The sequence below is a fragment of the Equus przewalskii genome, chromosome 11 (assembly GCF_037783145.1).
Source record: "Equus przewalskii isolate Varuska chromosome 11, EquPr2, whole genome shotgun sequence".
Classification (NCBI taxonomy): domain Eukaryota; kingdom Metazoa; phylum Chordata; class Mammalia; order Perissodactyla; family Equidae; genus Equus; species Equus przewalskii.
Window position 1 is genome coordinate 12,838,414 of NC_091841.1, and position 17,468 is coordinate 12,855,881.

Genomic DNA, 17,468 nt, shown 5'->3' on the forward strand with positions numbered 1-17,468 from the left:
AGCATATTTTTCTTAAATTGACTTAACATTTTATTTAAATAAATCTGTAAACAAACTTTATATAACCACTGGAGATGAGAAAAATCTACGCCAATCGCCATAAATAGAAAATAACCAAAATATAAACACTCAAACATCTCAAATAACCAAACGTCTTTATAATACATAAAATTAATTATGTATTGTATTTTGGGAAATACTGGCAAAAGAAATTACTGTATAGAAGCTAATCAGAAGTCTGTGATAACCAGTTTAGCTTAAGTCGTTCAAATTATCTTTGTACATGTTTCATGATTAAGTTTAGATTTTAGGTTTATGTGAAGATATCAATATTGCCATGTTAAACTATATATTTTATTTTTACATCTGGCTCATCCTGCTCAACACCACCGTTAACGCAACAGTGAGGTGTTGTAAGTGGATATAAATTGTATAAATTCTGGAGAGAAAGCAATGTGTTACAAATGTGACTTACAATTTCTTAAATTGATTTCTTTTTTGGGGGACAGGACACCATAGGAGAGAACTTAATCTTGAAATTCATGATTGTCAATCCCTGAGGGCTTTGAGTTTTCAAGGAAGGAAGACATCTTTGTTGCTGTTTTTTGGTTTTGCTCGTTTTATAATTCCAAAGCATAACATTAAATAGGTAAGAGACGAGTACAGAGCTTAGACAGTAAAGCAAACAGTGAGAAACAACTCAGAATGGTAAAAGAACCATTTCCCTGACCACAAGTAGTAAAGTCTCAGTCTGAGATTGGCAGACAATGTGAGTAAGATTTAAAGTTATTGAATCTTTGAAAAGGGATGTTGCATCCCTTGCTCTGGGTAGCATACCGGAATCAGGTGAGGTTGTTGCAAAACCACACCTATGAAAAGAATGTTCAGATAAGTCTGAAGAACTGAAAGGACAATAGCTTACTTTCCCAGAGGATAGCCCTGGAGACTAAAAAAAAGCCTCAGAAAAACCAGAGTTCCAACATGGCAACAAAACAGTAATGTATAATTTTTGTCAGTCTGACTTAACAAAGTACTGCAAACTAGGTGGCTTAAAACAAAAAAGATGTATCCTCTCGCAGTTCTGGAGTCTAAAGTGTGAAATCAAGATATTGGCAGGACCATGCTGCCTCCCTCTGAAGCTCTAAGGGAAGATCCTTCCTGGCCTCTTCCAGCTTCTGGTGGCCCCAGGCACTCCTTGGTTGGTGGCAGCATGAATCCAGTCTCTGCCCCTGTCTTCACGGACATCTTCTCTCTATGTCTGTGTCCAAACTTCCTTCTTCTTATAAGGACATCCGTCATATTGGATTAATGGCCCACCCTACACCAGTATGACCTCATCTTAACTAACTACATCTCCAATGATCTTGTTTCCAAATAATGTCATCCTGAGGTACTTGAGGTAAGGGCTTCAACATACCTTTGTGGGGGATACAATTCAACACATAATAAATAAAAATAGCTAAAGATGTGCATTGGCTAAAATGTTTGATAGTGACTCACTTTGGCCATACCTACGTTGGTATGGATTGCAAATAAAATGGTTAAGAATTCCTAAGTCCATCAAAGAAGCTTGTAAATACCTGAAAATGCTGGCGGAAAGAAGTGGCCTAGAAGTTGGGACAAAAGGGATTCATAGCCAAGTAATGTGACAACTGGAGACCATGACAAGTCCAAGAACTCATCAGGCAATGAAGCAAAAGAGATATAACCTAATATCTAAGAACATAATTTTGAGTTTTCACTTCCTTCTTATTTAGATGGAGCATCAGAAGCACTGCATTCAATACCAGGAAGATAAGGAAACATCTGCGGAGACTTGATCATCCTCAAAGCAAAATTTGCCTTAGAAAGTAGTAGGATGCGGAGGTGAGATGCCAAGGATCACGTTTATGGAAAATATTGTGAGAACACTTGGAGTAGGATTTTGGCTGACTGCTATTACAAGTGAACCCCCAAAATACAGTGACTTAATAATATAGAATTTTATTCGTTTCTCAGGCAACAGTTTCAATGAAGGATTTGGGTAAGGCAATTAGATCCTCAATACGTGGTTTCTATATATGGGTCTAGGGCAACCATTTCAGTGACAACACTTTCAAGTGGGAAGGTGATGGAAAAAGTCCAGATCTAGTGGCGTAAACCTTGAGGAGATGATCCTTAGGTCTTACAGATAATTTTCTACTGACAGTTCACTGCCAAAACTTCATTAAAAGTTATATACTCGGCTAGGAAGGGAAGATGGGAACTGTGGTCTGTAGCTGGACAGCCAATGCATTATTTCCAAAAGGAAAAATGAAATAGTAGAGACTGAGGAATATCTGCCGTAAAGATCTCAGAAAATATGGTCTTAAAATGTCAGATTATAATGTCAGTCTCTGTGAAAGCAGCTGTTCTTTGAGCAACCCTACTTTTTGTCCTTCACGTTAACTATTTAGAAGCAAATTTGATTGCTTCAAAAACATAAAAAGCTTTGTTAATGTAAATTCCAATACCAACCAAAGGTACTCTTTCCTCCTGCTCAGAATCTAAAGTTATGAAATAGAACTCCCCTCCCCCCACCATCATCTGCCTTTCTTCAGATCCATTTAAGGGATAGCTGCCCACAGATAATTAGCAAATTAGCCAAAGTAGCAATACTCTGTTTGTATTAGTCCATCTTGCCGGTTGTTTTAACACAACTGTATGCTACTTCTCAATCCTCCTGCATGTACTCAATTGTACATCCCCTTTAACTGGATTAGCAATTACCCAAAAATAAATTCACTCATCAGGAATCACTTCTAATACCCATTTTCCTTTATGCTGGTAAGTTAGCAAAAGTAATCAAGGGTAGACAAATTTATATTCTACCTGTAGTGAGAATGGAAGGTAGATTAACTATGCTATAGATGCATTAATCTAGATAAATTGAACAGTAATCTTCCGAGGATTTTTAGCTGTGCCTAAATGGGATACCATTTTGAACTGTATTGATCAAGTCTTAATGCATGATTGCTGCAATTGCACTTAGTTAAAAAGTGCTTCTTATCTGGTAGATCCACTCCAGGCACTGAAAGTTTGATTTAAGCTGCTAAGAAGCAAAGAATGTAACATTAGTGAGAAGAAACCGGAGTCAAAGAATAGTTTCAAATAATTACCAATCAAAGGTTTAACAACACAATGCATTATGGCCAAAGGTCAGTTTTTAAACATCAGAAAATTCATATGAGGACATGAAAGCAATTTTTTAGAGGTAATTTCACCCTTCTAACATCAAGAAATGTATACCAGAACCCAAACCTAGGAGTAGAATTAAGATAATTAAACAGATTATTAAAAGACAAGCATTGTTAACTATTGAACAATGCATACTCAGGAAAAATTTTGTGATTGTATTGAGAAACCAGTTAAAAATTCTGAATACAGTTTCATTTTCAAAAATCCATGTATGTATAAACATTACAGAACACTTTAGGTAAATCAGGGTCCATCAACATCCTGTAGTCATGAAAAAGAGATTAATTCTTATTCTTTTTCTCAAGAAAGTATATATTTCATGTGACATTTAGGTCAAGGAGCATGTGTGTATAGAAAATAGTCTAGTAAATGATGTTGGCTCTAAAAAAGGTACCTCAAAATTAACATTTCTTTATCTGAACTTATTTTTGAGTTCCTCCAATAACTAAACTTAGCACAATTTTACATACATTGCAAACAACACTAATATGTCAGTTTTAATAATATGATTACATATGTAGGATAAAGCAGGCTTAGTAATTAGAGTCCATTCTTGGGGTAAAGCATCATTGTGTTAGACTGAACCTTTTATTATTTGTATGTGTTGACTTTAGAAAGCCCTGTTGAGCTAGAACTTTTATGCCTCGACATTTAAATAGGTAGTGGCATAGCATAAAAATATCTATTGCAGTTTCATTGCCCCAATTTTGCTTTGATGATTGCTTTGCCGACAGCCTCTTTCACATCCTTGTTTCTCAAACTGTAGATCATAGGATTCAGCATGGGAATCACTGTGGTATAAAACACAGCCACCATTTTCCCTTGCTCCAAGGAATCTTCGGTGGGTTGTCTGAGATACATGAATATGAGAGTCCCATAAAACATGGTAACAGCTGTCAAGTGGGACCCACAAGTGGAGAACGCCTTTCTCCTCCCATCAGCAGAGTGCATGCGTAGCACAGCTATGACAATGAGAGTATAGGAGGTGAGGAGCACTGAGAGAGAATATGTGAAATTAATTCCAGCAATAACAATCATCGTGTATTCTTTGATGTGGACACCCCCACAGGCAATCTTGATGAGAGGAGGGTCTGCACAATAAAAGTGGTTGATTTCAAAGTTTCCACAGAAGTACAAGCCATAGGTCCACAGTGTGCATATTAGACTCACAGAGAATCCGTAGACATAAGGTACAGAGATGAGCCGAACACAGACAGTCCTGGACATTTTACTGCCATAAAGCAGAGGTTTGCAGATGGCCATGTAGCGATCAAGCGCCGTAACTGCCAGGATATAGACCTCCACGAGGACAAGGGCAATGAAAAAGTAACACTGCACCAAACACCCAACATAAGAAATGGTTTTTGTCTCTGATAACAAGTTTTCCAGCATTTTGGGGGTGACATTGGAAGAGAACCACACATCCACAAAAGACAAATGACTCAAGAAAAAGTACATAGGGCTCTGAAGCTGGGGACTGATGCTGATCAAAATGATCATACCAATATTCCCTAAAAGGGTGATCATGTAAACTAGCAGGAACACCACAAAAAAGATGAGTTGAAGCTCCTGACGACTGGTCAACCCCACAAGAATAAATTTTGTCACAGCTGTGAAATTTTGCATTGCTTTCACATAGATCCAATCTCTATTGCCTAAGGACAAAAAAAAAAGTCTTTGTTGTATTCTTGAAAGTTTGACTGAAATTTATCCTTATTCTAATTCAAATAATTTAAAAATCAATGCAGATTTTGCACAATATCCAAGGCGAGAATGTAAAAGAAAAATTGTTTCATTTAATAAGTCTATGGGTGGTTGCCACCTATATTTGTCAGTTTTCTATTAGTAAAATAGGCCATTACATTCATTGCTAGTATATATTATTTAATTTAGACATTTATATTTTGCTAAATTATTGCAATATGATATCATCACAGGGATCAAATATGACTAACACCAGACTAAGACTTACTGGTGGTAATTGGTGTTACAATCCACTTACTGACACAATTATCCTCCATGATGCAGCATATGATATCGTATGCTTTCAACATATGAAATCCCTAGTCATCTTGTTTTGTTTAGCTAAACATTATGCTTGTTTGATTGCTACTACCGTTAGAGGTAAAGGGATTTAACAGCTCAGGCTCTATCAGTTGCAAACTGCAAGTGGTCCAATGACCTAGCATACACTATCAACATTATGTCAATAGATAAAGACCATGAGACAAAGATTAGGTGAAGTGTTTTAATAACCACTGTGTCACATCAGATTCCACTGGTTTTGAGAACCAATCAGTTCAATGCCAAATTATTATATTCAAATTTAATGTCACTACAAGGAAAATGCTCCCAAACCATATTTTCTCCTTTTAATACACTTCCCCGGTTTACTTCTTCCAAGAAGTAAAAATTTAACATGGATCTTAAGAATGTGTCTGTAGGATAGAACCATCTTTGGAATTTAAACTCTCCATAGGAACAGTGTTTGAAGAATACATTACTGGTTTACAATTGGGCTTCTGTTTATAATTACTTATAATAATTCATGTTACCAATATTATTTATATGTCAGAAATATTTGATATGTGTAGCAATATTATAAATTTTGGAAATACGAAAGTGAACAAGGTATACAAGATTCTGGCTTTCATCATGCTCTCTTCTTGTTAAAAAGGAGTAAACAATAAACAAACATACAAATGAGATACTTTAGGGAGTAGAGCTCCTATGATAAAGGTACACCATGCTAATAAGATAAGAAGTAAGGGTGGGGTGAGATGCAGACAGAGTGACCAAAAAGACCCCTCTAAAGAGGTGATTTTTGAGTTAGTGAGAAGAGTCAGCTATGTAGAAATATGAAGGAAGAAGGAAATGCAAATGGAGGTGCTCAGAAGAGGAAATAGTAGCTTGGCAAATTGGAAAAGAGTGCTGCTTGAGATATTCCTTTATATATTAAAAAGTGTATGAACTCTGATTATGTTGTGACCCCCTCCAATTAGTAGCAGAGTGCATTTGGGAAGTTACTTAATCTCTATAAACTATTTTCTTACACCTCAAATGATTAATATGGAAATTAAATACACCATACATAACATGAACTGAACATATAACATAATAGACACTAAAGCTTTAGTTCTGAGCTAAGCTTCCACTTTCTATAGAGTTCCATCATTATAGTTCATTTGTTTTGGCTCCTTTTAGGTGTGTAAATACTTAGCTAGATGAGAACTACAAACTCTGGTTAGGAAATAGAGTTAAAGTCAGGAATTTCCCTTTGTAAAAACTGCTGACCCCACTCCATGAAAAGATAACTCTCTAATTAACAGAGTTTGACTTGGATTAATGGTACTACTGTAATGTTTTAAGTATAAAACAACAAAAACAAAAGCATCAAGACATCTAGAAAGCGTGAACTAGTACCTCTTTAGTTTTATTTCATGCATGATGTGTGTATTTTTCTTCCAACACATAACCATTGGTTCTATGATCATATACTTTGTCTCATTCATTTTGTAACTCAACCTGCTCAGCTTATTTGCTACATTTAACAGATGTTCAAGAATATATTCACATATATGATTTTTTTAAAGCATACTAATGCCTAAGTCAGCTTCATGTATTACTTTACGATATTCCAATATTATTAAAACTCTCTAAGAAAGATTGTTCTGGGGCAACAGTCTCAACTTTACAATATTAGTAAGAATAGCTAACTTTTATTGAATGTTTACTAAGACTTTTGCATGTAAAGGTCCTATGACACAAGTTCTCTTAGCATCATCACTTTACAAATGAGGAAACTGAAGCACTGAAAGACTGAGAAGTTATCCTTGGATCAGATGTCTGCCAATTGACCAGATTGGAATGCAAATTGATTAAAATGACTCCGTCTTGTACTCTTAATAACCTTGTATTGCTGCTCTTTTGATAACCTATTTTGTTATTCCATCTAGTTACATTTAAATTTCATTTTGATTATTCTCTAAGATAGAAGAAAGTTACTCTGTTAATAATTCATCCTTGACGTACTAGAAGAGCTTGTGTGGCCTGAAACAGGCTGAACTACAGAGCTACTGGACCACTGCTTCTCCCTACTCACCCAAGTTTAGGTATCCCATAGACTTTGGATCAGGTAGCCAAGTGACGTCTGAGTTAGAGCCAATTTATTATAGACATGTGCATCATCTAACAAGACAATTGAGAAGATGGAATGTGTGATTTACAAGTAAGGAAAGAAATTTATTTTTACTAACCTTCCAGTAATTTAACTTGAAGAAAAACAGTGAAAGTATAATTACTGATCCAATTATTTCCACTGATGTAATGTCTTCAATTCCATTCATATATAATTTTAAAACAGCATTGTGAAAATCAATGGTCCTGGTAGAGAAGAATGAAAGGGCAAAAAATAAGGAATAAAAATGTTGCAAGTCCACATTGTAACAAGCTCATTCTTAAGAAATTTTGAATAAATTTTGGATGGAAATAAGAATATTTCCTAGTAATATAATTCCACACAATAAAATACTGTGATAATGAATAAGTCTACAAATAAGGTTTTAGTCTTCTTTTCAAAATATGGAGAAAAGTTAAAAGATTTGTCTGTATTCATCTGTACTGTAAAGAGCATACAATTTGCAGACCTAGCTTCAACAAAGGAGAACAGCAGATCAAAATTTCTCAATATTTATAATTGAATATTCAACACTGAGAACATTGAGAGCATCTCCTTAAGCAACAGTCCAGATAATTATGAAAGAAATAGTGATTGAAATTCTAGAACTATCCCAGGAGTAGGAGGAGTTAAGGAGTGTTAATTGGAAGGATAATTCTTGTAATAAAATTAAGAAATCAAAATTCTTGGTATCATGAAATAATCTCTCTTACCTTCACGTGAATTCTGCCGTCTTTCATTCACATTTGACAATTATACATCTCAGGGAAATATTCTTGGTTCACATCATGTGAAATTTCAGTCAATCACTTTCTTTTCTGTTGTGCTACAGTTCTAACAAGCACCGTCTGTCAGGATGTACGATCACACAATGCATGATCTATGCATCTCATGGTTGTTTTACAGATGTCAGATACCTCTACAGTATAAATCACTTGGAAACATCTAGGGAGAATGAGTACAAGTAGAGGTCATCGGTGAAGTCGCCAATTATAGTAGAACAATTTCTCTCACTGAATTTAGGCTTTTCTGGGTGTCAGTAGACCACTGACTTTGAAGTCAGATGGATCAGGATTCAAACCTTGGCTCTCCCACTTCAACCACATGGCCTCGGATAAGTAACACTTCTCAGCATCAATACTCATCTCTAGAATGGGGAAACTACTATCTTACAGTGTGTTGTGAGGATCTCAGATAATATAGAGGTAACTCTAAGCAAAACGTCTGTCCTATATGAAGCACTCAAAAAAACCCTGACATTATTTGTGCAGTTTCACCTCAAATCAGTTTACAATTATGATATGACCAACTCTATAAGATTGTGAGTAATATTATCCCTTTGTTGAAGAATGACAATATGCATATGTTAAATAATGATGAGGTTAAGATCCTCAACCAAGTTTAGATAGCTGGCAAGTTAAAGAAGCAGAATGCCAACCTGAGTTGTTCATAAACCCTAAACTATATACCGGCTAAATTTATTTAGTCTGAAAGATTATGGGAAAATTTGTGCTCATGCAAAGTTTTCTTCTGCATTCTTCAGCTTCCAAGTACTCAGAACTTCTGAGTCTCTTCTCAGTTGTTATGGAGAAAGTCCACGAGATGAAGTCATTATCACTAGGGAATTACGATGTAATATGCACTCTCTCAAGGAAATGTACAGTTGAAAAGAAGAAAGTCTGTGTGTGTGTGTGTGTGTCAGAGAGAGAGAGAAAGAAATAGAGCGATTGACAGAAAGGGATAAATATGCCTTATGGATAGATGTTGGATATCCCTAAATATAATGAAGTTGATAGATTTAGAAATAAATATAACCCTAAGATCTGTTTAAAAGTATTTTACCCAATTATCCTGAATGCTTAGCAAATGGCAAAATTGTGTGAGGTTCTGCAAGGAATTTAGACTGATGGAAATATGAGCCAGAAGAGGTATCAGAGCTCAGAGAGTATAACCGAAAAATTAACTAGACAAATGGCAAAAAGTGACTTCTCCAAGGTCACCCATAAATTAATTTGAAATTTGGAAACCTAACCAGAAACATGATTTAATCTTTGATCTTGGTATCATAATTCTTGATGCAACACTCTCCAAAAAACTAACTAAATAACTTTCCAAAAAAGTAAGTAGAGAAAGTATTTGACATAGGAAAAAACCAGAGATTACAAAGGTCATCCAAAGCCACCTGCTAACAGACTGCAAAGTATTAAAATGCTTTAAAATTGTATTTTGTATTCTTATCACACACACAGAAAATTGACTATGCATGGTGATAGACATTAATTTAGACTTATTACGGTGATCATTTCTCAATGCATACAAATAATGAATTATTATGTTGAACACTTGAAAATAACATATGTAAATTATACTTCAATAGGAAAATTTTTTTGAAAAACACATTTTGAAATTTATTAGTCATCAGCAAATAATTTGGTATATGAAGAGATCGCGAATAAATGGTTTGATTGCCAAAAAAAACTTTTATCTTACGTCAAAAGTAACATTAAGCACATTAGATCTTAAAGATTTGCAACTGTAGACCCAGCAATATAATTTAATCTAAATTAGCAATGTGTTTATATGCAAATAGCTTTAAAGAATTGCCCAAGATATATGTGTGCATACGAAAATGAGTTCATATTTATTTCTACTGTCCCTTCAGGAAAATAAAAATTGAAAACTGGATAAAAAAGAATTTTTTATCATATTGCATCAATTTTATTGTGTACTTACTTCATTGTGGATAAATTTGTAATTACTCAAATGTATGTATTACATTTCTTTTGTTATGGTTTTCCTGCACCAAAACAGATGATTTATGTATATATGTATGCATGCATGTGTTTATTTATTCATCTCAGCACATAGAGATTTTAAGGATGTCTGAGTTGCAAAGTTTTTGCCTCATGCTTGCCCTTGGTGAAATGAAGTAGAAGCATGCTATCAAATTATGTTAATATATTATAGCAGGACATGCTATTTTTAACAAAAAATAGACCACTGTAAATATTTTATTTCTTGCAAATACAAAAATTATTTTAAAATATTTAAGTTGCAATCTTAGTCACATGCGCAAAAATTTCCACATAAGTATTAATTTATTAAGTGGAATCTGGAGAGCTGTGCTTTGAAAATGACACATGCATTCACTAATTCCACCGACTCTTCAGTCTGAGTGGGCACATGAGAAGTACACAGTCTGGTTCCTGGCAACCTGGAGTTGAAATATGGCTGTTACCGGAATCTGTAAAAGAGAGACGCTTACCGTGTAGCATCTCTTAAACACCAAAAAAGTGAAAAAAGAATTAAATACAATATCGCTATTTTGAAAGTAGTACTCTGACTAGATCCATGCTTCCCATTGAGAGAAGTATTAAATGTTAAACAATCTCATAACTATTAGAGAGACTACCATTTTTATAGCCTTGTACTAGAAAACTAAATGAAATATATTATTTCTTTCTGCCTCAAATTACTCTCTAAACAGGCAAATTGATAAGTATTTTCCAAATTCATCCACTGCACTATTGAATAAGAAAAGCAAAATATTTCATTCCAGCTAAGTATTTGAACAATTCCAATTAGTGTACCTGTGAATTTTGATTCAAATAACCTTTTAAATTAATTAATTTATTATTTTTTTAATTAATCTTTTCTACTTACGTATGTAGGAATGGGTCATTCTAATTTGTTTCTTTGAATTTGAGACTTTCTCTTATAACTAAACAATAATCAGTTGATAAACAAATATTTATGAAACGTCTAAGACAAAATCAAATCAATTTTACTCTATTTTATTAAACATGTTCTGCTGATCACTTTGTACATGGCATCTTTCACATCCTTGTTCCTGAGACTGTAGATCATGGGATTCAACATAGGGATAACCGTGGTATAAAACACAGCCGCCATTTTCCCCTGCTCCACAGACTCCTCTGTGGGATGTCTGAGATACATAAAGATAAGAGTTCCATAAAATATGATGACAGCTGTCAAATGGGACCCACAGGTGGAAAAAGCCTTCCGCCTTCCTTCCACTGACTGCATCCGTAGAATGGCAACAAGAATGAACAGATACGAAATGATCACTACAGTCAGAGTATATGTGAAGTTAATGCCTGCCAGTATGATCATTGTGTATTCTTTTACAAAGGTCCCAGCGCAGGCCAGTTTGATGAGAGGTGGGTCTGCACAGTAGAAGTGGTTGATCTCAATTTTCCCACGGAAGTACAAGCCATAAGTCCATAATGTTGCTGCCAGACTGATCACAAAACCATATATGTAAGGGAAATAAATCAGTCGAATACAGACAACCCTTGACATTTTGCTGCCATGGAGCAGAGGGTTTCCAATTGCCATATATCTATCAAGGACCATTATAGCAAGAATAAAAATTTCTACATGGACAAGGGCAATGAAGAAAAAACACTGGATTAAACAACCAGCATAAGAAATAGTTTTTGTCTCTGATAACAGGTTTTCCAACATTTTAGGGGTGATGTTGGAAGAAAAGCACACATCAACAAATGACAAATGACTGAGGAAAAAGTACATGGGACTGTTAAGCTGTGGACTGATCTTAACTAACACGATCATGCCAATATTACCCACCAGGGTAATAAGATAGACCACTACGAAAATGATGAAGAACAGAACTTGCCATTCCCGATGACTGGTTAGTCCCAAAAGAATAAACTCTGTCACGTTGGTGAAGTTGAGCATTTTCTCAGTTCTAAGTCAATATTAGTTACAAATCTCGGTAATAACTAAAAGGAAATTTTAAAATTAGATATTCATTATTTATATCTTTATCCATACTCCCTTTTATTGTTTCCTTTATTAAATATTTATGACTGGACTTTGCTACTCTTTTCAGCAAATCCTTTCTGAACACTTGCTAGATAACAGGCTCTGTGAAACTTACCAAAATGAACAAATACACAGGCCCTGTTACATAGCACTTATAAAAATATTGTGATTGAAATATGCTAGTACTAAATATTGTGATTAGCCAAATTTCCAAGACTACTTTTTAAACATCCCTTGTTTCCAATACTGGCATGTTTGGTACTTTCATATTTTTAATATATCTACTGAGGGTTATAGTGGCTTCCATCTCTTCTCCACGATTAGAGATGGAAGCCTGTTAATCAAATAATTCATCAGTCTTAAATGTCAGATGAAAAATTATGTTTAATTTAACTTCCTACTTGCAGTCGTTTCAATTGAAGAGGGACAAACTGATCACAGTTGTCCTTAAAGCCAAGTATAAAGGGGTAAACCACTTATACACATTCATATATTGCACAGATTCCCTAGATATGGACTCTTTTCAAATCAAACCTGTACTTAGAATCTACCAGCTATTATTATCTGTTATTTCCTAAAGATTCAAAGTAAGGCAAAGAGATTAATATCAGTATTTATAGCAGTATTAATATAAATGAACTGTCTGAAACCATAATATGTTCTTGTAGAGCTAAAATGGGGGAGGAAACTGGGGAATGATTGACCCTTCTTTGGAGACCCAGTGGACTTCTAGGAAAGCTTCTTGAGTATTTTGTACCTATACTCTCAAATATGACTGGTATCATATCAACCTCTTCCCAGAATATTTTACAAGTTATTTTCCTGAGAAAAGACAAGTGCTTTGCATGATGTTAATACGTATTATGGAGAAAGTTTCACAAGTTTTCATTCATCAAATAATAGTGAGAAATCTTCATATTCTATTGAATCTCTTAGACATAGACAATCTACCAAATAAAATTAAACTATAAGAAGTTTCATGGGAAAGAATTCTGTTATGCTTAGTCTAGCTAGTAATTATTTAGCTTGAAAATGAGAGAGAGAGATTCCATTATCATAAATGAACATTCATTTCCTTTAGAACACAGAGTATAATTCTATTCAATAAGAATCTCGAGATATCTTTCAACAGGACAATGAATTTCTTGGAGATGGATTGCGACATGCCACCCAGAGACTAAATGTCATTTCTAAGGAAAATGATTATTTCTAAAATACTTATTTTAACCTCCAGGATTACACTTAAACTAAAATTTGATGGTTATCCATATTTATCACTGGGTAATGAGCAGGAAAGATAAGAGCAGGCAGGAAGATAAACTTCATTGCCATATAAAAATAAAAACAGACCCTTATCACAAAAGTAATCCACTGCTTGCCATACATTCCATCTGTAAAGAAAAGTTTTCTCAAGAGAACGAAGAAAGTTACCAACCAAAGTATATTAGCTGGAGACAAGATAACTCCAGAGTCTAAGGCTCATTATTTAAAAATCGAGGCATTAACTAATGGATTAAAATTTTTAAGAATAATATCAGTTAAAGTTGTCTAAAATTGGGTAAATTGCCTTGGAAATTATTTCTGTGTAGGCTGAAAACCTAGTACTGAGTTGATAAATTTATCTCTAAAATTATTTGTTTTGTGATAAAAATATGGTGGTGATGTTTTGGATCTGACTCCAAAAACAAAAGCAACAAAAGCAAAAAGAAACAAATGGAACTACATCAAAATAAAAAGCTTCTGCACAGCAAAGGGAACCATCAACAAAATGAAAAGGCAACCTACTAAATGGGAGAAAATATTTGCAAATCATATATCTGATAAGGGGTTACTATACAAAAGATACAAAGAACTCGTTCAACTTAGTGGCAAAAAAACAAGCACTCCAATTGTTTAAAAAAATGGACAGGGGATCTGAAGACATTTTTCCAAAGAAAACATACAAATGACCAATGAGTACATGAAAAAGTACTCAACAGCACTAATCATCAGGGAAATAAAAATCAAAACCACCATGAAATATCACCTCAAATTTGTTAGAATGGCTATTATCAAAAAATCAAGAAATAGCAAGTGTTGGTGAGGATGTGGAGAAAAGGAAACTCTGGCACATTGTTGATGGGAATGTAATTTGGTACAACTACTATGGAAAACAATATGGAACTCCTCAAAAAATTAAAAATAGACCTACTATATGATCCAACAATTCCACTTTCTTATCCTAAGAAAAGAAAAACACTAATTTGAAAAGCTATATGCATCTCAATGGTCATTGCAGCATTATTTGCAATAGCCAAGACATGGAAACAAGCTAAATGTCCATTAATGAATGAATGGATAAAGTTGCGGGGTGTGTGTGAGTATGTCTGTATATATATATATATATATATATGTATATGTATGTATATGTATATGTATGTATATACGTACATACACGCACACACACACAATGGTATATTGTGGTATATTATTCAGCAATAAAAGATGAAATCTTGCTATTTGCAACAGCACGGATGGATGTTGCGGGCATTGTGCTAATTGACACAGGTTCTATTAGCATCATCACTTTACAAATGAGGAAACTGAAGCACTGAAAGACTAAGAAGGTCTCCCTGGGTCAGTTGTCTGCCATTTGATGAGATTGGGATGCAAACCAATTAATTTGACTGCAGTCTTGTACTCTTAATAACTTCATATTGCTGGTCTTTTGATAACCCATTTTGCTATTCTATTTCTTTCCGTTTAAATTTCATTTTGATTATCCTCCAAGACACAAGAAAGTTACTCTTCTAGTATTTCATCTTTGAGGCTCTAGGATAGCATTGTGTGACCCTGAAACAGGCTGAACTACAGAGATATTGGACCACTTCTTCTCCCTACTCCCCCAAGTTTAGGTGATCCCATAAACTTGGGATCAGGCAACCAAATGACTTCTGAGTGAGATCAAATTTATTACAGACATGTGCATCATTTATCAAGGCAATTGAGAATATGGAATGTATAATGTATGAATAAGGAACTTTATTTTTATTAACCTTTCAGGAATTTCTCTTGAGGAAAAACAGTGAAGATATAATTACTGGTCCAATTATTCCCACTGATGCAATATCTTCAACTCCATTCACATGGATTTTGACGCAACAATATGAAAATCAATAGTCTTCGTAGAGAAGAGTCAAAGGGTAAAAATTCAGGAATAAAAAATTTGCAAGTCATAAGTTTGCTTGTAACAATGAACTTGTTACAAGCTCAGTCTTATGATATTTTGAATAAACTCTGGATAGAAATAAGAATATTTCCAAGTGGGACCAGCCTGGTGGCACAGCGGTTAAGTGCCGACGTTCCACTTCTGGTGGCCTGGGGTTCACCGGTTTGGATACCCGGTTTGGACATGGCACCACTTGGCAAAATGCTGTGGTAGGCATCCCACATATAAAGCGGAGGAAGATGGGTACAGGTGTTAGCTCAGGGCCAGTCTTCCTCACCGAAAAGAGGAGGATTGGCAGCAGTTAGCTCAGGGCTAATCTTCCTCAAAGAAGAAAAAAAAAAGAATATTTCCCAGTAATATAATTCCATACTAGAAGACACTGTGATAATGAATAAGTCTACAAATGAGGTATCAGTCTTCTCTTCAAAATATAAGTAAAAATTAAAAGATTTGACTTCATTCATCTGTACTGTAAAGCATATACAATTTGCAGACCTACCTTCAACGAAGGAGAACAGCAGATCAAAATTTCTCACTATTTATGACTCAATCTTCAACTTTGAGAACACTCAGAGCACCTCCTTAAGCAACTGTCCAGGTAATTATGAAAGAAATACTGAGTGAAATTCTAGAAATACCTCAGTGGTAGGAGTAGTTAAGGAGAGTTAATTGGAACAATAATTCTTATAATAAAATTAAGAAATCAAAATTTTTGATGTCATGGAATAAACTTTTACCTTCACACGAATCTTCCCTGTTTCATTCACACTCAACAATTATGCATCTCAGGAAAATATTCTTGGTTTGCATCACGTAAAATTTTGGTCCGTTACTTTCTTTTCTGTTGTGCTACAGTTCTAATGAGCACCATCTGTCAGGATATACAATCACACAATGCATGCATTATGCATCTCATAGTTCTTTTTATAGACGTCAGATGCCTCGACAGTGTAAAACACTTGTGAACATGTAGGGAAAATGAGTCCAAGTAGAGGTCATTGGTGAAGTAGTCAATTATAGTAGAAGAATGTCTCACTGAATTTAGGCTTTTCTGGGTGTCAGTAGAGCATTGACTTTGAAGTCAGGCAGATCAGGATTCAAACCTTGCCTCTCCCACTTCAACCACACGGCCTCGGATAAGTAACAATTCTCAGCATCAATACTCATCACTAGAATGGGGAAACTACTATCTTACGGTGTGATGTGAGGATCTGGAATAATATAGAGGTAATTCTCAGCACAATTACTATCCCATATGTAACACTCAAAAAAATTGAAATCGTTTGCACAGTTTCACCACAAATCAGTTTACAATTATGATCTGTCAACCTCTATAGTATTATGATTAATATTATCCTTATGTTGAAGAAACAATATGCCTATGTTAAATAGTGATGAGGTTAAGATTCCCAACCAAGTTTAGGTGGCTAGTAAGTTAAAGAAGCAGAATGGCAACCTGGGTTGTTAAGAGACTCTAAACTCTATACTAATTAAATTTATTTAGTCTGGAAGATTATGGAAAAAACTTGTGCTCAGGCAAAGTTTTCCTCTGCATTCTTCAGCCACCAAGTACCCAGAATTTCTGAGTCCCTTCTCAGTTATTATGGAGAAAGTCCATGAGATGAACTCATTATCACCAGGGAATTCTGATGTAATATTCACTCTCTCAAGGAAATGCACATCTGAAAAAAAGAAAGTGTGTGTGTGTGTGTGTCAGAGAGAGAGAGCAAGAAATAGAGAGATTGACAGAAAGAGATAAATATGCTTTAGGGTTAGATGTTGGAGATTCTTAAATATAACGAAGTTGATAGATTTAGAAATAAATGTAGCAATAAGATCCATGTTTAAAAGTATTTTACAGAATTATTCTGAATTTTTAGCAAGTGGCAAAAGTGCTTTAGGTTCTGCCAAGGAATTTAGACTGATGGAAATATGAGCCAGAAGAGAGACCTAAAAGTTCAGAAAGTACAAGCTAAAAGTTAACTAGATGAATTACAAAAAGTGACTTCTCCAAGGTCACCAACAGATTAATTTGAAATTTGTAAACTCAAACCTGAA

General features: G+C 34.7%; 2 protein-coding genes across 2 annotated transcripts; both read right to left on the minus strand.

The window, feature by feature from the left end:
* Positions 1–3,909: 3,909 nt before the first annotated feature.
* Positions 3,910–4,842, minus strand: LOC103562675 (olfactory receptor 5M9-like). The gene has a single exon (XM_008537796.2). The coding sequence runs from the start codon at positions 4,840–4,842 to the stop codon at positions 3,910–3,912; it is 933 nt and encodes a 310-aa protein (XP_008536018.2).
* A 6,340-nt stretch (positions 4,843–11,182) lies between these two features.
* LOC103562674 (olfactory receptor 5M3-like) lies at positions 11,183–12,115 on the minus strand. Its single transcript, XM_008537795.2, has one exon. It carries the CDS (start codon positions 12,113–12,115, stop codon positions 11,183–11,185), a length of 933 nt encoding a protein of 310 aa, XP_008536017.2.
* Between the last annotated feature and the right edge of the window lie 5,353 nt (positions 12,116–17,468).

Bases quoted from the DNA above. Each gene is read 5' to 3' on its own strand.
- LOC103562674 (XM_008537795.2), bottom strand. From the start codon at position 12,115: ATGCTCAACTTCACCAACGTGACAGAGTTTATTCTTTTGGGACTAACC.
- LOC103562675 (XM_008537796.2), bottom strand. From the start codon at position 4,842: ATGCAAAATTTCACAGCTGTGACAAAATTTATTCTTGTGGGGTTGACC.